The sequence below is a fragment of the Canis lupus genome, chromosome 25, assembly GCF_011100685.1.
Source record: "Canis lupus familiaris isolate Mischka breed German Shepherd chromosome 25, alternate assembly UU_Cfam_GSD_1.0, whole genome shotgun sequence".
Classification (NCBI taxonomy): Eukaryota; Metazoa; Chordata; class Mammalia; order Carnivora; family Canidae; genus Canis; species Canis lupus.
The window spans coordinates 45,068,606-45,093,633 of NC_049246.1; the positions used below are offsets into that span (position 1 = coordinate 45,068,606).

The 25,028-nt window shown below is 43.7% G+C and overlaps 1 protein-coding gene across 5 annotated transcripts in view; it reads left to right on the forward strand.

The window, feature by feature from the left end:
* Positions 1–25,028, forward strand: part of DGKD (diacylglycerol kinase delta) — a 110,518-nt gene that overhangs the window by 31,815 nt on the left and 53,675 nt on the right. The window contains exon 1 of one of the 5 annotated variants that reach the window (XM_038574232.1): positions 13,091–13,221. The exons of 3 other annotated variants lie outside the window; for them this stretch is intronic. Coding sequence is in view for 1 of the 2 variants with exons in the window: in XM_038574231.1 (XP_038430159.1) it covers positions 23,259–23,285 (27 nt within the window). In the remaining variant the exon portion in view is untranslated. Of the gene's footprint in view, positions 1–13,090; positions 13,222–23,091; positions 23,286–25,028 lie in introns of those variants that run through there. One more of the 5 variants, XM_038574231.1, reaches the window with a different exon arrangement.

Here is a 25,028-nt window from a genome sequence, read left to right on the forward strand (position 1 = left end):
TATTTACTGTCTGGACCCTGAACTGGTTGTGTACCATACAGTGAACTGCTGGAGTCTCTGTGCGTGTCTCCCTCATGGACTTTGCCAGTGACTGGCACATGTGCTCAAGGAGCAAGTGCAGAATGAACAAATGTATTTGCCCAGAAGCTTCTACATTTCCTGGGACATCTTTGGTTATCCAGCTATTCTGGTAGTAATTTTCCAGTTTCACAATTTCTACTAAAATTGCATGCCTGATACAAACAACCAATCAGCGAAAGCTGCTATTATTGTGAATCAACTAATGGTTGTGGACCTTTCGTAGCTGGAAAAGTAGGAATACATTTATTGCACGGTACAAAAGTCTCCCATTTTTATTCCTCCTCCAAATGGCCAGAGAACTGTACTGTAAAGAGATGGGGACCTGTTGGACAAGAGATTTCAAGGGAGATGGGTGGAGATATTTGGGAGAGGAGAGATTTTTAGACAGGGTGGATGGAAGAGGTGGAGCAAAGGAGACTTATGCTAGAGAGGAGTCTGCTTGTCTTCTCTTCTTTAAGAACAAAGTGAAGCTGGGGTGAAGCTAAAGACAGATTGCCTTTAGAGTCCTCATAGGTGGTGTGGCGGCGGTGGGAGCTTTCAGAAGATGGGTAGGAGAGCTGACAGTGTTCCTGCCTTCTCACCTTTGAGTGGCCACCCCTCACAAGGCCAAAGAACAGAGCGACATGAAGAGAAAAGGGATTTTCCAGCTTTAGATTCCAGCCTCTGTAATAACATGAAATTGTATTTTTTTAAAAACGCTTTTATTTATTCATGCGAGACACCCAGAGAGAGGCAGAGACATAGGCAGAGGGAGAAGCAGGCTCCATGCAGGGAGCCCGACGTGGGACTCCATCCCAGGACCCCAGGAATCACACCCTGAGCTGAAGGCAGTGCCTCAGCCACTGAGCCACCCAGGCGTCCCAAATTGTATGTTTTTGATGATTGAACATGTTAATACTAATCAGTGAAAACTTAACGATTCTGCTATCTCATTGCCCCTTGCCCTTAGAACTTATGTCAACAGGACTTCATGCAAGTTCTTTTGCTCTATCCTTTTACAAACAACATGAGTTAACATTTTAGAATATCTTTGCCACTTGGATAGTTTAAAAATGGTAATTTGTTTTGATTTGTTTCTTTGACTATCAAAGTGAGGTTGAGCATTGACCATTGAATTTCTCACTTTGTGAATTGATTTCTTCATATGCTTTCAGATAGATTGTGGCTTTAGAGCTCAAAATTACCTCACTCTCTTTCTAAATCTGCCTTCATTGGTTGTGATAGTTTTAGTGCTTTATCTTTTTTTTTTTTTAAATATATTTCATACACTAGTAGTGGGGGCTGAGGTTACTGGTAAAAATGCTGTTCATTTTTCCTTTATGCTTCTTTCCATTTTCTAACATGTTTTAAGATTATTTTCAGCTTTATGATCACAAAATTACATATTTGTACTGAAGGTATATTTTTACTACTGTAACTTTCCAAAGGAGTTTGTCAAAGCAGAATTTCTGTTTTACTGGAACTTACATATTTTAAATAAGTTTTTAGATTGAAAAACGATTTACATACCAAAAAATACACAAATATAAGTACAAGCTTGATGTGTAATGACCACTCAGATCGAGTGATAGAACATCTCCAGGTCCAGAAAGTCTCCCCTCATGATCTGTTGCCCTCCTCAACAAATATGTTTTTTTCTAACATATTACTTGTTTTTTCTTTGTCTTTTTATATTTTTTTCACCACTATCCTGACCTTCAACATTATTAGATTATTAGTTTTGACTTTTAGTTATTTGATATAAATGGACCCATAATGTATATTATTTTGTGTCTATTTTTTTTTAAGATTTTATTTATTTATTCATGAGAGACACACATAGAGAGAGAGAGGCAGAGACACAGGCAGAGGGAGAAGCAGGCTCCATGTAAGGAGCTTGACGTGGGACTCGATCCCAGGTCTCCAGGATCATGTCCTGGACTGAAGGCGGCGCTAAACCGCTGAGCCACCGGGGCTGCCCTATTTTGTGTCTATTTGTGATCTGTGCAGTTCCTAATATGGCACTTGGGGGATTTTTCTATTTGTATTGTTATTGATTTCTAGCTTCATTCTACTATGATCAGAAAATAAACGTTTTGATTTTAATTCTTCAGAATTGTTGAGATTTTTTTTTTAAAGATTTTATTTTACTTACTTATGAGAAACACAGAGAGGCAAAGACAGGCAGAGGGAGAAGCAGGCTCCCCACGGGGACCTGACATGGGACTTGCTCCCCAGACCATGGATCACGCCCTGAGCTGAAGGCAGATGCTCAACCCCTGAGCCACCTAGGCATCCCTTGTTGAGACTTTTTATGACCCACCAGTTTTCATAAAAGTTCCATGTGCATTTGAACATAACATTGGATTCAGTAGTTCCTGTATGCATTTGATTAGGACAAAGGATTAGTTATTTTTCTCAAATACTTTATAACCTACTGATTTGTTTTTTCTGCTTGTCTTATTAGTTATTGAGTAAGACTTATTAAAATCTCCTACTGTGATTGTGGACTTCCCTGTTTTTTTTTTTTTTTTTGTTGTTTGTTTGTTTTCATTCTGTTAGTTTTGATTTATGTATTTAGAGGGTTATATTTAAGTGCATATAGATTTAAGGTTATTTTATATTCTTACTAGATTGAATCTTTTATGAAATAACTCTCTGTTCTCTTTATATTTTTTTTGCCTTAAAGTTTGAGTTACTATAGCTGCAGTAGCTTTATTTTGGTTGGTAATTGTTTTGTAAGTAATTATATATAATTTTCTTTTGCTTGCAGCCTTTTTGTTTATATTTAAGGTGTATCTTTTATCAGCAGCACATGGTTGTGTGGTTTTTAAGATTGACCATTGTATTATTTAATTTTGAAATGGACCAGTGTTTTTGATGGGATTGGATTATGTTTAATCTATACTTTAGATACTCTTGTACTTGGGTATAAATCTAAAATGTTACTTGTTTTCTCTTTGTCTTTTTATATTTTTTTCACACATTTCTTCCTTTCTTAAATGGATTACTTATTTCAGTTTCCCTTTTCTAGTAGCTTGTTTCATATACATTATTTTAGTGGATATTCTACAGATTATAAAATATATCCTTGATTTATTAAATTGTAATATGGTTAGTACTTTTTTTAGAGCTTCCCTGATAATGCAGGGATCTCAGAGTGTTTGTACTCTCTATACTCTTCATTGCTACTGAAATTATAATTGAAATTACAGTTAATTTGTGGTAGTTAAAAAAACAACAAACCTCTATGCTCTCTTCTTGCCTTTCTGTTTATTGTTTATTTAATCTTAACAAATATTTGAAAACTCATAGGTCATTATTATATAGTCTGTGGTCATTTAGATTTATAATGGTTATTTGCCCTTTCTGTTGCTCTTCATTTCTTTTTGTATTTCTCTCATCCATTTAGGGTAATATTCCTTCTGTCTGGGAAAACTCCCTTCAGTATTTCTTTTGTAGGGGTTCCTATTTTTGCTTGAAAATATTTTATTTCACTTTCTTTTTTTAAAGATTTTTATTTATTTATTCATGAGAGACACACACACATAGAGAGGCAGAGACACAGGCAGAGGGAGAAGCAGGCTCCATGCAGGGAGCCTGATGTGGGACTCGATCCTGGGTCTCCAGGATCACGCCCTGGGCTGAAGGTGGTGCCAAACCGCTGAGCCACTGGGGCTGCCCTATTTCACTTTTTTGAAGGATAGTTTTGCTTGTTCTACAATTCCAGCTTGGCAGGGATTTTCTTCAGCAATCTAAAAATGTTCTTGTAGGGACACCTGGCTGGCTCAGTCAGGGCAGCATGTGACTCTTGATCTTGGGGTTGTAAGTTCAAGCCCCACATTGGATAGAGGGCTTACATTTAAAAAAAAAAGTCATTGTATTTTAGCTTCCATTACTTCTGTTAGAAGTAATATATCAGTCTTACTGTTGCTCTTTGGAGGGTAATATACCTTTCTTCCTATTGTCTACTACTTTTAAGATTTTTGTTATGTTTTATTATGATTTTTCCAGGCATGTTTCTTTGTATTTATCTTTCTTAGCATTCCTAGCACTTCTGAAATCTGTGGATTTACATTCCTTCTCTTGTCAGTTTGGGCAAACGCTTGGTTATTATTTATTAAAGTATTGCTTCTATCCAATTTTTTCCCCTTTATTCTGGGGCTTGTATGTTAGGTCTTTTCACTGTCTTCCATATGTTTCTTATATTCTTTTTTTTTTTTTTTAAGATTTTATTTATTCATGAGAGAGAGAGAGAGAGAGGCAGAGACACAGGCAAAGGGAGAAGTGGGAGACGCAGGAGAGGCAGGCTCCATGCATGGAGCCTAATGTAGGATTTGATCCGGGGTCTCCAGGATCACACCCTGGGCCGAAGGCAGCGCCAAACCGCTGAGCTACCAGGCTGCCCTGTTTCTTACATTCTTTAAAAAAATATTTTCTATTCTTTTCACTCTGGATGCTTTATTATCATTATTATCTTCTGATGTTCTTCAGGTTTGTCTGTTATTAAATCTATTGAGTTTTCACTTTCAGTTACTTTATTCTTTCAGCTTGAGAATTTTCATTTGATTTTTTAAAAAAGGTTTCTAGTTACCTGCCAAAGTCCCTATATTAAGCATATTTATTTTAAAGTCTTTGAAAACTCAAATATCTGGTTCTTTTATGGGTCTTTTTCTATTGTCTAGTTTTTCTCTTGGCTTTTGTTCCTTTAGTCTTTTTTCCTGGTATGTCTGTTAATTTTGGTCGACAGGCATTGTTGGAAAAATTGTCAAGATAATTTTATGCTGAGATGATGATGTCTTCTGCTGGCATTTACTTTTGCTTCTGGTAGGTAGGCAGAGTAGCAGCAGATTGTCTTTCTTTTTTATTTTTTATTTTTATTTTTATTTTTTTTAGCAGATTGTCTTAAATCCAGTTTGTGATAGAGCTAATTTGAATATGGGCTTTACTTTTTCCATTGGCTGGTCTCTTTTTATTCTCTCTGCCCCTCCCCCCCTTTTAAAGTCAAGTTAGTTAACATATAGTGTGTCTTTAGGTTCAGGGTAGAGTTTAGTGGATTCATCAGTTGCATATAACACCCAGTGCTTATAACCTCAAGTGCCTTCCAAGCTTCTCCCCTTGCCCCCCCAACCCTTAGTTTGTTTCCTATAGTTAAGAGTCTCTTATGGTTTGCCTCTCCCTCTATTTTTATCTTACTTTATTTTTCCTTCCCTTCCTCTGTTTATCTGTTTTGTTTCTTAAATTCTGCATATGAGTGAAATCATATGGTATTTGTCTTAGTGTAATACACTCTAGTTCCATGCAAGATTTCATTCCTTTTGATTGCTGTCCTGCTTTCATGGCTACTCCTTTAAGACTCTCAGCTGTAAATTGAGGTATTCATTCTCTGTTGGGCTCTGAATTTGTTTTTCCCCACCAGTCCTGTGGTACTGCCAGAGCCTCTCAGCCTCTTCCACTTAATGGATGAATTGGCAATTGTTGCTAGTTTAATTTTTTCTGTATCTTGTCACTCAATGATATCGGACATTAAGATCACTTTTTATAAAATGTGAGAAATGTTAGATACCATTTACCATTTACTTGAAGGATAATCTATTTACTAAAGGGAATAAAGTTTGGTCTATGTCACAATTTATGAAATTTGTTGTTTAGATCTTATGATCCTTTTTTAAATTTACTTAATCTTCCAGAGACTGATGAGGAATTACTGTGTTTCAGGACAATTATATTTGTCATTTTATTCCTATATTTGCAACACTTTTCACCACCATTTTTGAAGCTCTTTTAAACACATAAATGTTAGTATCCTCGTTACGGAGTAATTATTTGTCAACAAGGTTACATCTTTTTTAGCTGAACAGACTTTACCCCTAACTGTACTCTGATACTAATATTGCTATGTTTCCTTGTTCAGAATTTGTTGATAATGCATACTTCTGTCTTCCACCCTCACTTTTATCTTCAGTTTTTTTATAGCTCTTTTAGATTTCATTCTTATAAGCAATATATTGTTAGAAGTTTTTTTAACCTCACCCTGAAACTCTTTGTAACAGTGAACTTGAGACATTTTCTGCTTGTCAGGATTTTTGTACATCGGACTACCGCATTTAGTGGCTGACCATGTTGTGCTTTCTTTCTTTCTTCTTCTTCTTTTTTTTTTTTTTTCCTTGATTTTATTTATTTGTTCATGAGAGATAGAGAGAGAGGCAGAGACACAGGCAGAGGGAGAAGCAGGCTCCATGCAGGGAGCCCGACGTGGGACTCGATCCTGGAACTCCAGGATCACACCCTGGGCCAAAGGCGGCACTAAAACGCTGGGCCACCAGAGCTGCCCTCTTTCATGTTCTTTTTAGTTTGTTTTTATCCTGGCTATTTCTTGTTTGATAGAGTGGTATTTTAAAAATACTTTGTTTAATATGGTCATTTTCTGCTTCAGGGAAAGATTTTCCATATTCTTTTGGGTTTCCAAATGTTTTAGTTAACTTGGATATTCCCCCCTGCCTGAGATATTCATCTTTGAGTTCTGTAATGATTTTAGTTGTCTTCCAGTTCTGTGCTGGCTTCTTCCATGAGCTTCCTGTAGCAACTTGGAACTATAGAGTGTGCCAGGCCCCACAGGGCCATCAGAGTTTAGTGCTTTTACTGATTTATTTCTGAAGTCATTGTTTTCATCATCTTCAGTTTTTGTCCTATTTTAATAAAGATGTGATGAAATTTCATCACCTCCTTTAGTGTCATAATGCAGCAAAAACAAGTTGAAGCAGTGGGGCACAGCACACCTCTGTTCTCATGCTTCCACCCAATCCGTGCCTTACAGTCCCTCCTTTAAGTCCATTCAGTTTTATTTGTTCCAGTGCTGTAGTGTATGCTGCATGAGAGCAAGGGTTTTTGTTTGTTCTGTTCACTGCTTTACCCAAGAGCACAGAGCATTTGTTGAGAAGTGACTTGATTGCCGCTAATTCCAGGATGACTTGGGTCCTGTTCCCCTCACTGATCTCACTCAGTAGAGTGCTTCCAGTGGGCTGCAATCTGGGGAGCCATGCAGGTCCTCCCTCATGCAGTGTGCAGCCCCTTGGGTGCAGTGGGGCTGGGCATTCCCAGAAACAGCAGGCCAGGGAGGAACTGGCTCAGGGCTGCAGTGGGAGGCAGGTGTCAGGGATGAGAGGCTTGGAGGCCTGAGGCCGAGAGGGAACCGTGGCCAACAAGTGTGAGTGTCCGAGGGTAGGAGTGGTTTCTGCCCAGTGGGGCAGAGTGTGTGAGGGTGGTGACATGGGCAGAGGTCAGAGGTAAAATGCTTTTCAGGCTGTGCGGAGTTTGAACTTTTTTTGCCATTGGGTACTGGGAAGCCATTAAGATTTTGAAAGCTGGGCAGCCCCAGTGGTGCAGTGGTTTGGCGCCGCCTGCAGCCAGGGGTGTGATCCTGGAGACCCGGGATCCAGTCCCATGTCGGGCTCCCTGCGTGGAGCCTGCTTCTCCCTCTGCCTGTCTCTCTCTCTCCTTCTCTCTCTGTGTGTCTCTATGAATAAAATAAATAAAATCTTTAAAAAAAAAAAAGATTTTGAAAGCTGAGAGGTGATAACAGTTTTTGTTACAGATCTGGCTGCTGCCAAAGACTAGATCTTCCAGGAGGAGGTGGCCAGAATGGATGTGAGGAGGTCAGGCGGGTGGGGTGGCCTTTGCTGTGATCTGGTGGGAGGTATGGAGCCACAGTGGAGAGAAAGGGCTAAATGGGGAGCAGAGCTGCAGGCGCTTTGGTTAAACACTCACTGCTCTTTACCAGTGCCATCCCTTGTTTTACATGACTTGGGAATTCAGTAGGGTGGTAAGCAAAAATGGGGTTTTGAGCAGTCGGTAATCACTGCTTCCCAGAAAGCCGCTCTGCACAAGGCCCCACAGTCACCTCACATGTGCAGGGCCAAACTCAAGTGGCTCTGGACACCCTCCCCTTACCAGGGCACATTACTGGCCCCTCCAGTTCTAGAAATTTCACCTGAGAGATTGACTTCATGGTTGCTAATGTCAGAGGCACTGTCCCTTTTGAGGGAAGCAGAATCAGCTGAATTGAATTTAGTGAAAATTTTCTAAAATATGTAGGACAAAGGGACTCATGGCAGGTGGACACAGGTGCTACTGCTGGATAGCGGGAAGCAGGACGAGGGCCACCTGCAGGCAGGGTGTGGGGTGAGTACTGGCCCGGGGCCTCGGATGGCAAAGAGCCCGGAGCATGGGGGATTGCGAGGCATTTGTGCCTATGTTGCCTGGGAGAGGACGGTGCCTCTCTGGAAGTTTCACTGCCTGGAGCCCTTCACCCCTGTCAGGGACGTCACCTCCTATCACAGTGTCCTGTGCTCATGGCCCTCGGGCTTTTGCCTGAGCCCTTTTCCTCCAACTCCTCGGGTTGTGCTGGCGCTGGGTGGTACCTTGGCCCTGGGAGCAGCAGCTGGCTCTGATTTTGTCGAGGCACACATCCAGTTCCCCGGGCAGGTGGGTGGGTGCTCACAACACCCTCCCTCACTGGGGCTCTGGGTCTCCCCTGAGCACCCGGAGGGCAGGGATTAGGGCAGTTCTCAGCAGGGATCCAGAAAGCCCATACTGTGGGGGAACAGGAGCCCGAGGGAAGGATCGTGCTTTATGAGTTACGCTGCTTGTGTGTTAGGGACTCATGCTGTAACATTTTCAGTTACTTTTTTACTTCATTTATGGGGAAAATTTAGTGGTATTTCCATGTTTTAGTTTTCCCAGAGGAAGCAAGGGACTATGTCTTTGAATAGCCAGGATTTATGTTTCCTCAAGTGTTAGGGCCTAGACTAGGACTAGGTTATATTCCTTTCTTTATTGTTGACCGTACCCGCCATGGGTCCTTGTTCTGTGCCAGGGCTCCGGGACAAGGACTGGGAGGCCTGGCCACAAATCCCAGTTTGGCTTCTCACTAGCTGAGTGGCCCTGATCAAGTCACTAAACCACTCAGAGCCTTAGTTTCCTCATCTGAGAAGTGGGGAATAGTAACATTACCTACTGTTGGGTTGCTGTGAGGATTAAATGAGTTAATACAATGTAGGCATGATGTAAGTGTTTGCTGCTATTAATAGTATGGTTGTAGGCACTCAGTGCCTATCTATTCAATGGGTGAATTGAAAATGAAACAAATTAATTTATGATGTCATTTGATACTTAATTAGACATTTCTCTTTTAGTTTGGCTTACCTTTTTTTTTTTTTTTTTTTTTAAGATTTTATTTATTTATCCATGAGGGACACACAGAGAGAGGCAGAGACACAGGCAGAGACAGAAGCAGGCTCTATGCAGGGAGCCCGATGTGGGACTTGATCCTGGAACTCTGGGATTACACCTTGAGCTGAAGGCAGATGCTCAACTGCTGAGCCACCCTTGCTTACTTACTTTCTTAAGTGAAATGTTTCATACCTTCTGTGTTTGCTGAATAGTAACTTCTAATTAAAGTTACTGTGGATTATTCTAGACTTTATTGGACCTAAAGCAGTCTGATGTTTTACCCTTATCCCTGGGGTCCTGGCAGCAACTGCTTTTGAGCTGGACCTTGAAGAGGAAAGACAAGTTTGACTGGAATATACCTGAAATATAAAACCATTAAAAAAGAGTCACATTCTGCCCATTTCTAAATGTGGTATAAATCACTGAGTGCCACCTCTGTTCTTAGCTCTTACGGTCCAGGGGACCTGGCGCTCCCCAGCTGTCCCAGCCTCTTGCCTCACCACAGACCTGCTCCTGCCAACCTGTTCTTTGTAGGGACCAAATGCCCAGTGTCCAGGTCACCCTGGTCTTGGTGGGGCGCCTCAGTCTGAAGGCCGTCTCCCCAAGCTCGCTCTGTAGCCCCTGTCCGTTCCTCAGGTAGGGTGAGAACTCTCTCTTCTATAGGGTCTTTCTGTGGTCAGAGGGAACACGCTGACATCTCCTTCAGGGTGGTGGCTCCCAAACTTGGCTGTGCCTGAGGACACTTTGGGGGAAACAAAAAAAAGTTTCTGGCACCATCCCCTGAGATTCTGATTTGAAAATTGGGTGAGGTTTTAGAGCTTTCCCTGATTTTGAGGTGCAGCCTCATTTGGGACCCACACTTGTGATGCCAGATGAGCACAGGCTCCTTGGTAATCTGCACTCTTGGTTACACCTTCTTGGGTCTTGACTTGAGGCCAGGGGTTCTCTTTGAGGCTTGCTGTCCTCAGTGCAGGATACACACCTGGCTGTGCCAGCGACCGTGAGCCAGGAAGTAGGTTTCATTGCTCCTTTCTGTTCAGAGAGGATATTTTTGAAGTCCTACAGAACAAACATTCGTCATTGTAGACAATTCTGTGGGCCAGGCCCCTTCCTCTTGCCCTTACCCTCATACAAATGCTCTGAGTGCTGGGCCGAGGAGCTTCCCAGAAGCTGTGTCTCTGGATTCGGGTGAGCAGCTTTGGGTTGGGCTGGCTTCTTTCTGTTTGTGTGTGTGTCCATGTGTAAGTGTGTCCGGGTGTGTGTGTCATCCCTGTGGTGTGTGTGTGTGTTTCCAGCAAGTTTGACAGTTTGAAAACTTCTTGTTTACCTCTGAGGAATACAGGAATAATTTGGCAACAGCACCGTCTTACCTGGGCAGTCTGATTTCTGAAATCAAATAGAAACCAGTTGGAAAAGATGCATGTTTTGGAAAGACTCATTTTTCCTTCTTTCAACCACTCAGTGTGGTGGCACAGTCTCCACTGGGTGCCTGAGGGCAGACGGAGGTGGACAACCATGCTGCCTGCATTCAGGGACTTCTCAGAGCCTGTTAGACATGAGAAGAAGAGAATATAGTGCCGGGTGACAAGTATTGCAGAGGAGGGTGCAGAACACAGTGCGTGCTCGGGGACAGAAGCATCTGTGTGTGCCTGGGGTCTGGACGTGGCCACGGAGAAGGGGCGTGTGCATGGGCTCTGGAGTGGGGTCCAGGAGGGTCCCAGGATTGGAACCGTGTGCAGGGCAGCTTATCCATTTATTTTGTAGAGTGTGTACATGGTAATAATGATTTTGGAGGAGATTTCAGGTCGGGGCGGAAAGGTCACAGCAGCTCAGCAGCTGCTTTCTTTGGGTCCCCTTCAATCACATGTCAGAGGCGTATGTTACATTTCACACATTTTTCACACATCAATATGTGTGTAATTTTATATTTTCATTGTAAACACTTGCACAGCATGAGTCTCTAACTGATCACCTTTATCGGTGGGATATTTTGTAGATGTCGCATAGTTGATCACTTAATCTGTATTTCCTCACTCATATACGTGTTTAGGGGGCTGCTTCTGCGGAATGCCATATTGAAGTCTCACACAACTGTCCCAAAGTAGGATGTGGCACCTCTGCTTAGTTGTGTGTCCATACCATGTAGCTTACTGGGGTAGGGATTGATGTAGTTGGCTTTTTCCTCGTAGCATCATCCTAATGATTGCCCTAAAGTGATTGTGTCAGAATAGCCATCCCATACAAAACAAGGAGTGATTTGTTGTGACTGTATTTATAACTTCCTTTTCCCCAAAGAATACTGTTGAAGTATTTAATGGTATCCAGAGGTTTTACGAGGTCTATTATAAAGGTGGCTTTGTTAGCTGTCATGACTCTCTTTTTTCATCTGTGAAATAGGTCACTGGGTTGGCAGAAAAGTGCCCCCTGAAGGTTTCCTGGTTTTTACCTGCACCACGACTCGTCAGTGAGGGTAGAAGTTCAACTTGCCACACTTAGCAGTTATTCCGAGGTACAGGAGTTTCAGAGGATTTCAGATGAGGTCCAGAGAGTGTAGAAAGATAGCATCTGGAGCTGAAGAGTAGATACCGGGGGATCCCTGGGTGGCGCAGCGGTTTGGCGCCTGCCTTTGGCCCAGGGCGCGATCCTGGAGACCCGGGATCGAATCCCACGTCGGGCTCTCGGTGCATGGAGCCTGCTTCTCCCTCTGCCTATGTCTCTGCCTCTCTCTCTCTCTGTGACTATCATAAATAAATAAAAATGTTAAAAAAAAAATGAAGAGTAGATATCGGGAGAGTTACTTTCCTTAGAGCTAGCGGCCAAAACTACTAAAAACAGGAGAAAAACTTTGGTTTTCCTTAACCTTTTACTTTTCCTGTTTTTAGTAATTATTGCCCAATAACGCTAAATAAAAAGGAAGCTATGTAATGGATTTAAGTAATATTTTTAGTTGTTTTAAATCTCCTCTGTCATTCACGCTTGTTGAATGAATGAACTCCTTAGTGGAACTGCATAGGGTGGAGCCCTGGACCTGTCTTTCTCAGCTGTTTCCAGCAGACGTCAGCCTGTGGGGTGGTCAGTGCTGCTCCTTTGGTGAGGAACCATGACCTTTATCCAGATTTCAACATCAGTTTTCCTTCTCAGCTTGTTTGGAACTCAGATATTTCCTGGGCAAAACCCCTGTGCCGGTCACTTTGGCTTAGAGAAAGGAAAAGCTATATATATAATTGGCAGATTTCCTTCATGGAAACTCTTCCCAGTTTCTGTGACTGCAGGCCTGGAGCTGGGGTGGGGAAAGTTGTCCTCATGGGCAGAGGGTGTCCCATGAGTCCTCTGAAGCTAGAAGACCTGCCAGACGGGAAGCCCTACATATTTAGGATAGCAGCTCCTGCTGCCTGGGCTCACTGCCATGAGCAAGCCCACCGTGGTTCCTGTTGAAACGCAGGGCTCCAGGAGAACTGACCTCACGTCCTGGCTGTGCCAGCTGTCAGCTGGGGATCTCCACATCTTAACACCTGTGGCTTCATCCTCCCATTGGCAGAATAGGGGCACCACTACCTCACTCACGGTGGTGTGGGCAAGCGCTCAGCACATAGTAGGTGCTTAGTTGATTAAAGGCTATGATCGTTAAAACACCCTTTGGACAGGGCAAGCAGGACTAGGTGAGCAGCTGCAGGAGGAAGTGAATCCAGTGAATTCTCTGCTTCATAATCCACTCTGTGTTCTCAGTTTCAAGAAGTAGGAAGAAGCAGGCGTTGAGCCAAATTGGTAGTGTGTGTTTGCTAAGTGTGGGGTTTTGCTGAAGGCTTCACCTGCCTCTGGGTCCTGAGAGCCAGGTACTCCACACGAGGGCTTAGGATTCCTTAGGATTCTGTTCTTTCAGTTGTTCCAAGCAGGCGGAGGGAGGAGGCACTGTCTTCTGGCAGCCTTCTGGTGAGTGCTGGGGCCAGTGGTGGGTGTCTGTTACGTGTATTTAGGATTCAGGGTGGGGAAGGACTCTCGCTTGTCTGGGCTGTGCGTGTTATCGAGTAGAGGTTGCTTGTGAAATCTAAGCCGTTTTTACAGTACGTGTGTGTGAAATGTTAATACTTCTAATTGTTTTTATTTACAAATGATAGAAGAAACAAAAACCAAAATGGACAGTTTAAAGACTATAGTATAACATTTATTTATTTATTTATTTATTTATTTATTTATTTATTTATTTATTTATGATAGTCACAGAGAGAGAGAGAGAGAGAGAGGCAAAGACACAGGCAGAGGGAGAAGCAGGCTCCATGCACCGGGAGCCCGACGTGGGATTTGATCCCTGGTCTCGAGGATCACGCCCTGGGCCAAAGGCAGGCGCTAAACTGCTGCGCCACCCAGGGATCCCTTAACTTTTATAAAGTAAAGAGTTCTTTGGGAAAAGAAACAGTGGAGAAGGTATGTGGATATTATTGAGTTTTTTCTTAGGGTGTCTAGGAAATTAACTTTAGTCCTCCTTTACCCAGTGTTCTTTGGTCATTGTGCCAGGGATATGATAGAGCCAAGTCCTGTCTTGTTTCTTTCCTTGAAAGTTAGGAAAATGATAATCATTCTTTAGGAGATCATGTTTAAAAAACCCCGCTTTCCTGTCCCGGAATTACTTAGTATTTCAGAGTAGGTAGAGGAGTGAGTAGGAGCTTTTTATTTCCTTGAAACAACTTGTTATCAAATTAAGATAATTCGCTGTTCTGTGGCAGGGAGGTTGCTGTTTATTGACTCAATAATCTCTCCCCTTCCACAGCTGAAGCACCTGCTTTGAAATGTAAACTCAGAAATGAAACATGTGATTCCGGCCCCTCCCCCCCTTTAAGTCAGGAGGAGGACGTTAGGAGCTACTGTACCAGTTCTGTACAGGATGTTTAACTAAACCTCCAGACCTCAGCCTGGTGTTGAGGTGCTCACGTAAGGCTCACATAAGTCTCCTGCACAGCACCGGCCTCCGTGCCTGCTGGCTTTTTTTTTTTCCTTCTTAAAGTAGGCCCTGTGGCCCAAGTGGGGTTGGAACTGACGACTCAGATCTAGTCTCAGGCTGCACTGACTGAGCCCGCTGGGCGCCCCCTGCTGGACCTTCATTGGAAAAGCTGGTCCGGTTCAGGGGCCCTGTTCCTCACTGCTGCCTCATGTTTGCTGGCTGCAAAAGTCCAAAGATGGTGGGTCAGAGTAATTGCACATTTGGAGAATAGTGAGCAGTGGGGTTGGTCCCCACCCCGTCCTTGGTGGGGCCAGAGGGATGCTGACCTTGATGCAGGAGCCTTGGCATCTGTCCTGCCCCGGACACGGAGGACCAGGACCGCTTCCATGACTGGGAGGCAGGGGCCCAGGCCACGCTGGCCCTCCAGCACTGCCCGCTCCGGATGGCTGTCTTCTGAGGAATGAACATTTCGGTTTGCTTTATGCAGCAAATATCGAATCGCACCAAGGGATAGGTTGGGGATTGGTTGTTTCCAAAGCTGTGAGTGCTGCTTTGTACGGGGCACTGCCAGTTCACACACCCTGTCGTACAGGAGATAATACCGTTAATCATTTTTAGCACCCACTTGACTTGCAGAAATTTCCTGGCTGTGGATGATAAAACTATATGGTCATACCAGCCATTCAGAGAAAGGTTCACCCTGTCCTTTAGAGCATATTCCAGTGCACTGAGATAGGTTGATGTTATTTTTATAACTCATTTGAGGTAGAATTGCTGTACAATGAACCGCACTGTTTAATAAAGTGTACAGCTTGTTGAGTTGTCACTCCCTCACCCCCGCTCCTGCTGAAACTGTCACCAGACAGGGTGACAAACATTTCCATCCCCTGAAAGTTTCCTCGTGAGCCGTCCTTTCTCTGCACCCTCCCTGTCTTTAAGATTATTTTGCTTTCTTTTCTTAGAATTCTGTATAAATTGAATAATTCATTGTAAATTGAATAATAATTCAATATAAATTGAAAGTGTATCCCCCTTATTATGGCATCTTTGGCTCAATATAATGATTTTGAAACTTTCCCTTTTTGGGAATATTGACAGTTTATTCTTTTTTTTTTTTTTTTCAGTTTATTCTTTTACCCCAATTTGCTGATCCATTTACCTGTTGTTGTTCATTTGAGCCATTTCCAGTTTTGAGTTATTACAAATAAAGCTACCATGAACATTTTTTTTTAAGATTTTATTTATTCGTGAGAGACACAGAGGTGGGGGGGAGGCAGAGACACAGGCAGAGGGCGAAGCAGGCCCCATGCAGGGAGCCTGACGTGGGACTTGATCCTGGGTCTCCAGGATCACACCCTGGGCTGAAGGCGGCGCTAAACCGCTGAGCCACTGGGGCTGCCCTACCATGAACATTTGTATACAAGTCTTTGTGTGGACATATGTTTTTGTTTCCCTTGGTAAATACCTAGTAGAATTGCTGGGTCATACACTAGGTGTATGTTTAACTTTTTTTTTTTTTTAAGATTTTATTTATTTATTCATGGGAGACACACAGAGAGAGGCAGAGACACAGGCAGAGGGAGAAGCAGGCCCTATGCCCGGAGCCTGACGTGGGACTCGATCCCGGGACTGCAGGATCATGCCCTGGGCTGAAGGCAGGAGCTCAACCACTGAGCCACCCAGGGATTTCCCCCATGCTTAACTTTTTAAGAAACTGCTCAACTCTTTTCCAAGGTGCTTGGGATTTTACGTGGCCACCTGCAGTGCAGGGAGGTCCAGTTGTTCGGCAGCCACCAGCACATGGTGTTGTCAGTCTTTTATTTTATGTTTCCTGATAGATGCGTAGTGGTATCTTATTGTGTCTTAATTTCCATTTTCCTGATGACAAATAATGTCAGCATCTTTTCATGTGCCTGTTGGCCGTTTGTCTGTCTTTGTGAAGTGTGTAGTAGAATCATTTGTCTATTTTTGTGTTGAATCGGTTGTCTTGTTAGTGAGTTGTAAGAGTTCTTTGTATATTTTGGATATAAATCTTTGTGTGACATGTGTTATGAATGTTTTTTCCAATCTGTGGCTTGCCTTTTTTGTGTGGACATCTTTAGAAGGACAATGTCATTCTTTTTGGTGAAATTGAATTCATCAGTTTTTTTTCTTTATGGTTCATGCTGCGTGTTTTTCAATCCAAGAAACCTTTTTCTGCCTCCATATCACAAAGGTTTTTTTCTAGAAGTTAGGATTGTGACTAGTGTAGTTAATTTTGTGCATAATGTGAGGTAGGAGTTGATGCTCATTTTTTCCTTATGGATGCTCAGTTTTTTCAGTAGCATTGTTGAAGAGATGTTTCTTTTCTCATTGAATCACCTTGACATCTTTGCTGTAAATCAATTGACCATATGTTTGTGAATCTCTTTTCCAGACTTCCTGTCCTGTTCCATTGATCTATATGTCTAACCTTACCCAAATACCACAATTTCTTGATTGTTATAACTTTGCAGTAGGTGTTGAAATCAGACAGGGCAAGTCCTGTAACTTTTGTTCTTAAAATTGCTTTGGTTCTTTCTAAGTCCTTTCCATTTTCGTGTAAATTTTAAAAATAGTCCATTTCTACAAAATAAGCTTGCTAGAATTTTTTTTTTTCTTAAGATTTTATTTTTAAGTAATCTCTATACCTAGCGTGGGGCTTGAACTCACAACCCTGAGATCAGGGTGCTTCAGCCTGCTGGACTCTTGATTGAAATTGCATCAAATCTAGGAGATCCCTGGGTGGCTCAGTGGTTTAGTGCCTGCCTTTGGCCCAGGGCGCAATCCTGGAGTCCCGGGATCGAGTTCCACATCGGGCTCCTGGCACGGAGCCTATTTCTCCCTCCTCCTGTGTCTCTGCCTCTCTCTCTCTCTCTCTCTCTCTCTCTCTCTCTCTATCATAAATAAATAAATAAATCTTAAAAAAAAGAAATTGCATCAAATCTATATCAATTTGGGGAGAATCGGTATCTTAATGACATTGAATTTTCTCATGAACATATTTATATATTTAGGTATTCCCATGAACTCCGTATTTATTTAGGTCTTTAATTTCTCTTGGCACAGTTTTGTGTTTTTTCAGGGTAGATATTTTTAATGTCTTTTGTTAGATTCATTCCTATGTAGTGTATTTTTTTTGTTCCTATTAAATGAAATTTAAAAATATGTTTCATAGTTTATTGCAGATATATAAGAATATAATGGATTTTGTGACCTTGGAAAACAACTTATTAATTCTAGTAGTTGGTTTGTAGATTCTTCAGAAATATCTATATCAATAGTTGTATCATCTACAAATAGGGACCACTGTATTTCTGTATTTCTATCTTGCCCAGATGCCTTGTATTTTTTTTTTTTCTTGCCTTGTTGAAAAAGTTAGGACTGCTGGTATAATGTTGAATACAAGTAGTGTATGCAGGAGTATTTTCATTTCTTCTAATCTTACTAGGAAACAATTCAGCTTTTTATTATTGGGTATGATGTTAGCTGTAGGCTTTTTGTAGGTGCCCTTTTTCAGTTTGAGGATTTTCTTATTTGCTGAGAATGTTCATTGTGAATGAGTGTTGAATGCTATCAGATGTTTTTCTGCTTCTACTGAAGTGATCATATGTTTGCTTTCCCCTTAATTTTCTTTTTTTAAAAAATATTTAATTTATTTATTTATGAGAGACACACAGAGAGAGGCAGAGACACAGGCAGAGGGAGAAGCAGGCTCCACGCAGGGAGCCCGACATGGGACTCGATCCCGGGTCCCCAGGATCAGGCCCCGGGCTGAAGGCAGCACTAAACCGCTGAGCCACCAGGGCTGCCCTCCCCTTAATTTTCTTAAAAGGGCAAATGAAATTGATTTTTGAATGGTAAACCAACCTTGTATTCCTGAGACAAACCTTGAATCCTCATGATGTATTATCCTTTTTATTTATTGTTAAATTCAACTTGCTCTTATTTTGTTAGTGATTTTTGCATCTATATCCATGAATAATATTGGTTTGTAATTTTCTCTTTTACCTTTGTCAGGTTTTGATACTTAGGTTAAGCTGGCTTTATAAAACATATAAACTAGCATCATAACAGAAGGGGGGGATATCATTGTTACCCCCTCTGTTTTTTTGATAAAGTTTATTATTTCTTTCTTAAATTCTTGCTAGAATTTCCCAGTAACACTTGGTGTGGAGTTTTCTTTTGGGGAAGGTTTTTGGTAGTATCTTTTGACATTTTTTATCACAGATTAAATTTTTTTTTTTCTAAATAAGCTTCGCACCCAGCTTAAAACCCAGTGCGGGGCTTGAATTCACAACCCTGAGATCAAGATCTGAGCTGGAAAAAAAAAAAAAAAAAAAAAAGATCTGAGCTGAGATCAAGAGTTGGATGCCCAACTGAGGCACTCCCATAAGTTAAAGTTTTTAATGTATATAATTCTGTTTCTTGTGTCAGCAGTAACATTATATGCACCCTTTCTTTCCCCCCTCTAATTTGTTTGTTGGAGGGAGAGGTGTAAACTTTAAGAGAAAAGGGATGTCCTGGGGCTTATTGACTCACTCTCTATTCCAGCGCCCCAGAGCCATGCCTGGCACAAAGTAGGCATTCTATAAATATCTGTTGGGTTAGCTGGTTTGTTGTTGCTGTATTTCTGTCACTTGGCATCCCTGGGACGCTTTCCTGTCTTTTCCATCCGCGTGGGACTGTGTCAGAGCTGTGCCATGACAAAGGGAGATGGGTCCTGAGTCAGGCCAGCTGGCCTCAGCCAACCCACATGCCATGCTGTCTCATGGTGGCTTTTCAAATACCCAGTGATGCCTCCACAGCCCTGGTAGACAGACCCTCTGAATCAGGACTTGCCAAGGAGAAAAATATATTTTCAACCTTTTTCTGTTTCGGTTTTTTAAAATGTTAAATCTTGTGGTCGGACTTCTTTTCAGTTTTGAAATATACTTGAAATACCAGAGGAATACAGGAAGCATGGTCAGAGGAGAGGGATAAATTGTTTAAAGTTAGGAAGAGGGGGTTATACATGGGGCAAGATTATCCCTAACGGCAATTGACGTTGTGTGTGATTTACCTGCCTTACTGGGAATGTGGTCTGAGATGTCCTTTTCCTGGATTACTTATACATGACTGCTGCGGACCAAGTGCATTAGTCACTTGGAGAGTTAGAAAGGACAGTGTGATTTGGACCGGGCATCTCTGAGAGAATATGACTCTGTTCAGGTCCCTGGCATCTAGAGGGGTTTAGTGCCCCCTCCCACCTTTGTGTCTCAGAGGCTGGTTCTTTGTACCTTCAACAGCTGCAGAGATTAGGCATGGGAGCTGACACTCAGCAGCTCCCCTAGACCATGTGGGTCAGCTACTCCATCCTTCCAGGAGGGAGCTCCACAGGTCACATCATGCTCTGGATGTGACCATTGGCCAACTGTCTTGTGGCCCCCACTCTGCCTCCTACAAGCAGTGTGGCCCTGAGGAGTCATCTGTGCTCTCTGGGTATTTGTTTCCTAAGCGTGTGAAACAGGGTTGGGACACGTGGTCATCCAGTCATGGGCGTGCGCGTGAGTCTGTGACTTCAGCTTCCGGCTGAACCTCAGCAGGGCCACATGAAGAGCAAGGGCTCCCATCCAGCATCTTTGTCTCCTTCTTCTCCAGTTTTGCATCATGACCAGCAGATTTGAAACCTTCATTTTGTGGTGTTGGTGACACGTCTGAAGCTGTTTTCCTCAGAGTTCATCCTGGAGAAGAGGAGATGGCTGCCCCTTGCATCTTGTGTGTGGATTGCCCGGGAGGGGAGGGACGTGAGGGACAGGGTAAGGGGTGGCTAGGATCCACACCTCCGATTCTGCTCCTGCTGGCCTTGTGCTTTGCCGATTTGAGCACGTCCTCACACAGGTTGCCACGCGGCCTCAGCATGGGTCTCTTCCCAGACAGCGAGGTTCCCGGACTGAATCACAGGAAAGTGGGGGAACATGGGACTCCTCACTGTGTAGGGTAAACCACCTGGAAATGTTCTCCGTGAGGTGGGGATAGGGTGCATCAGGGGAGTTAAGCTCAAGGATACATCACTGTGTTCCACAGTCAGAAGGGTTTTCAGCCTAAATTGCTCAGTGAGTGACCTTCATGTAGATGGGATGTGTTCAGTTCTGTATTTATTGAGCATGTACTACCTGCCAGGTACTCAGGGGTTCCTCAGGGAGCAGGATGGAGACTCCTCCTTTGTGGATCCAGAGGCAGAGAGAAGGGACAAGGTGGAAATTCCATCTTTTTTTTTTTTTTTTTTGCAACAAATTGCATTTAACCCCTCCACACCAAATTCTTTTTATGCTCCTCCTGAGACACATGTGAGCAATTTATATATCTGAGGTTAGCAGCAGACTTCTATAGCAGACCAGATATTATAGGCTTTGTGAGCTATAGGGTCTCTGGCCATATGTAGCAGTCGGAGACAATATGTAAATAAACAGGAATGACTGTGTTCCTGTAAAACTTTCTTTAAAAAGAACAGGTGGTGCGCTGTAGTTTGCCTGGCCCTGACTTGTGTCCTCAGATTTGATTTTCAGTGTTATTATTTCAGCCTTACTGTGACTCTGTTAAATTAGGCTCCCTTGGTGTTGCTGTCCATTTGAGTTGAGAATTTTCAGTTTTACTTAACGAGAAATCATGTTATTAACCTGGAGGAGAAAGGAGATTCCATTTCTGTGCCTTGGTCTGTGATGATGAGGGTGGTGTCTCAGGTTAGGTTTGGGGGTATTGAAGAGGAAGCACAGCTAGCAGTGGTTTAAATACGGTAGAGGTTTGTTTCTCTCCCTAGAAAAGACCAGGGGCCAGCAGTCTGGGGCCAGTGTGGAGCCCGATAGTCGCCAGAGACCCAACTTCCACTCTGAGGGTCCTTTTGTGTGGCTAGATGCCTGCTGCAGGAGCTGCAGAAGGGGCTTGGGCCAGGACTGGGGCGGCCCCCACCTTTTCATCTCTTCAAAGAGCTTTCCTGGGAGCTCCCCCAGTGCTGTTCCTGTAGGGAAGGTGGGAAATGTGCTGGTAGCCAGGCTGAGCGGGAGGCTACTAGGAACAGCAGGGCCATTCTGGAATGTAGAAGGGCACGAAGCTAATTGCGTAGGCAGTTGATAGTTTTTTTGTCCCAGATAATGAGTTTGTTGGTAAAAAAAAAAAAAAGAAAAGAAAAAGGCATAGATGTATTTTAAACACGTTTTACTTTAGAAAGTGTGGAAAATATGGGATCCCTGGGTGGCTCAATGGTTTGGTGCCTGCCTTTGGCCCAGGGCGTGGTCATGGGATCCCGGGATGAGGTCCCACGTTGGGCTCCCTGCATGGAGCCTGCTTCTCCCTCTCCCTGTGTCTCTGCCTCTCCCTCTGTGTTTCTCATGAATAAATAAATAAAACTAAGAAATACATTATATTATGGGGCACCTGAGTGACTCAGCCAGTTAAGCATCTGGCTGATTGATTTTTTTGGTAAAGATTTTATTTATTCATGAGAGACAGAGAGAGGCAGAGACACAGGCAGAGGGAGAAGCAGGCTCCATGCAGGGAGCCTGATGTAGGACTCAATCCCGGGTCTCCAGGATCACGCCCTGGGTTGAAGGTGGCGCTAAACCGCTGAGCCACCTGGGCTGCCCAGCATCTGACCCTTGATCTCAGCTCAGGTCATAATCTCAGGGTTGTGAGTTCAAACCCTCCGCCGGGCTCCACATTGGACGTGAAGCCTACGTTAAAAAAAAAAAAAAGGGAAATCAAAACAATGCATTATATTATGAACATCTGTGTCCATGAATACATGCTCACATTGCACTTGTGAAACTTCGCTGTATGGTATTCCACTGTGTGGTCACAGCATAAGTTTTTGGAGATTTAGGATATTCATAGTGCTTCGTTGTTGGAGGCATGGTAGGGTGGTTTGTTTGTGTTTTGCCTTCTGTATATCAGCTTCTTGCTTCCTGCTTGCTGTGGGGGGGGAGGGGATGTGTGGGGTACCCGCGGGGGGGCTGTCTGCCTCCAGCACCCTACTTAGGGCCACCTGTAGTCTCTAAAGTTTTCCACACATAAGCACGACATTTCAAAGCTTAATAAAGAGCTGTAGAAATACTATATTGATCAATAACCCCAACATATTTTTGTTGCATTTCAGTTTTAGGTATAATCTTTCCTTTTTGCTTCATCTTGCTTTTTCTTCTTTTAAAAAAATCTGTTCTCTGATGGATTAAAAGCAATTTTGGCCTCTGGCCCAGTTGGCTTTGCTCCTACCCGAGTGTCCTGTGTTCCTGGGGACTGGTGTCCTCAGGAGGGTTGAAAGCTTGAGTGTGGCGGAGGGTGCTTATACTGTGTGCTGTGGGCCCCTGGGCAGGTGTAAGAATTGTGGTGATGGGGATCCCCTTCTGCCCTCAGAGCTGCCCTGAGACTAGACATGAGCAGAGCTTTAGAGAACAAGTACTCTGCTAGCAGTTCATACCTAGGCTCCTTTGGAGGTCGGGCCCCATGCTGTTGGGTACCTGGGGCGTCTGAACCTGCATTCTGGGGCTGCTTTCGCCCAGGGACCTCCTGGTGCTTGTTTGCATGGTGCTATTTTTGTGTTTGGTATGGCGCTCCTTGAGGAAGTCTGTTGTCTACGCACATCCCAGCTGTTTTGAATAGTCTGGGTCTCAGGGGGCTTCAAGGTAGGGATTTGTGTATGGCGAATCCAGCATTTTGGGCAGCATTGGAACAGCAGGATGTGAGTAACAGGAAGTGACAGAAATTACCAAATGCGCCAGATACTTATTCTTGGCCACCTTTCCGAGTCCCTCGGGCTGAGGAACTATAATTAGCACAGTATTTCCAGGTTCCCATTCCTGCCCGGACGCTGTCCCTTTGCTCCTCCTTTGGTCAGTGGCTGAACTTCGAGGCTCTGATTTGTTATTCCAGCGTCTCTGGTCTCCTTCAGTGAGCCACGGGGTCTTGTACGTCGATTTTAAAATTCAGTTTTTGTTTTTGCTGGGCCACTTCCGTATTGACCCATTTGAGCAGTTGGGAAATGTTCTGCAAGCGGGGAGAGCGGCAGGTAAGAGCTACAGGTATTGGCAGTAAAACTGTGTGAAGCTGTATGGGAAAGCAGTGGAAATGTAAGGATTTAAAATGAAATGAGTGGAAGGAATTGAAGATGACTGTAAGCATCTCCAGAGGGTTGATTTTTGTCTTGTATTTCTTAGAGGTGGAAGGCTGGGATTTCTTTTTTTTAAAGATTTTATTTATTCATGAGAGGCAGAGACACAGGTAGAAAGAGAAGCAGGCTCCATGCAGGGAGCCCAATGTGGAACTTGATCCCGGGACTCTAGGATGACGCCCTGAGCTGAAGGGAGACTCTCAACTGCTGAGCCACTCAGGCGTCCCAACAGGCTGGGGTTTTTAAAGCCACAGACTTGGTGTTGTGACTTCACCCACATGCTAGAAACATCTTTGGTTCCCACCTGGTCAAACAGAAAGCCTGCGGGTCAGCTAAACTTCTCTGTGATGAATTTTCATTGTCTGAACTTTGTCACAGGAGAAGTTTCAGCCCACCATCCCCAAGACAAGGCACTGTGGAGCCTGGAAATAGTCTCACTCCTTATTTGAAGTGTCGTAGACAAGTGATTTTTTTCCCCCAGTGGTGTTGGATAGTACTTCAGGCAGCTGCTGACCAGATGCCCACATGGGCTGCTCGGTGTCCCCTGCTCCCCGCTGTCCGCTGTGACTGTGCCAGCTCGCTGTAAGAGCAGTTGGGGAGCCAACCCTTGGCTCTCATGTCCTGCATCGCCTTGTGTGCTCTGATCTGTGCTGTCCTGTGGACCAGCCAGCACCGTCCTGCCGCCAGCAGCAATAATGGCCTTCCTTGTGCACCTTCAGAATGACCCCGAGGGACAGGCGCTGGTACCTGTTTTGGAGATTAAGAAGCTGAGGCCTAGAGACAAGTCATTTGCACCAGTGACTCTCTCTCTCTGTCGTAACTGCTGTGCTGTCTCTGCCATGCCCTTTACCCTCACTGAGGCTTAGGGAGCTGGCTTGCTCTTGAGCAGTGGGACGTGTATCTCTGCCTGCTTTGATAATCCTCAGAAAGGAAGTTTCTATGGTTTGATATTAGCTTCCGGCGGCTGCCACCCTAATGTTCACGGAAAGGGGTGTGTTGGAAAGGTTTCTTTGTTGATCTCTAGTAGCTTCCCTTTGAGCAGTCCGGCCAGTACCTTGCCCTTCCTCCCTTCAGAAGCCATCAGCCTTATTTTCACACACTCAGCCAGTTCTTTAGCAGGAGCCTACTACAGGATGAGAAATTGGAGAGGCCAATTAGGAATAACGTGTGACTGCCTTGAAATGCCCAGTAGCCTGTGGAGGCGGCTGGGCGTGCAGCAGCCACAAGAGCCCCTGGAGGAGGGCATTCTGTGGCTGAGTGAACGCATGCGTGAACACCACACCACGTTCAGGCTCCCTGGCGGTCCCCCCATTTGACCAGCAGAATCCATCTGCAGACATGGTTTCGGGCTGACCCACTCCCTTCTCTAAGGCTAGACTATAAACTATAAGTACTGTAAACTGTACCTACTGTGTATTTTCATCTGTATACATACAGTAAACTATTAACTATAAATATAGGACATACTGTGTGTGTCTCAAGCTCTGACTTGGGTATGTTAGCATATTTTTGTGCCAAAATGTTTAACATTTAAAAAATTATTAAATATTTCAGGCATTCAAAAAGTAACACAATGGACAACTATGAATCCTTCTCAGCCTGAGAACGAAACAGTGTGGATGTACTTGAAGTCATTTATAT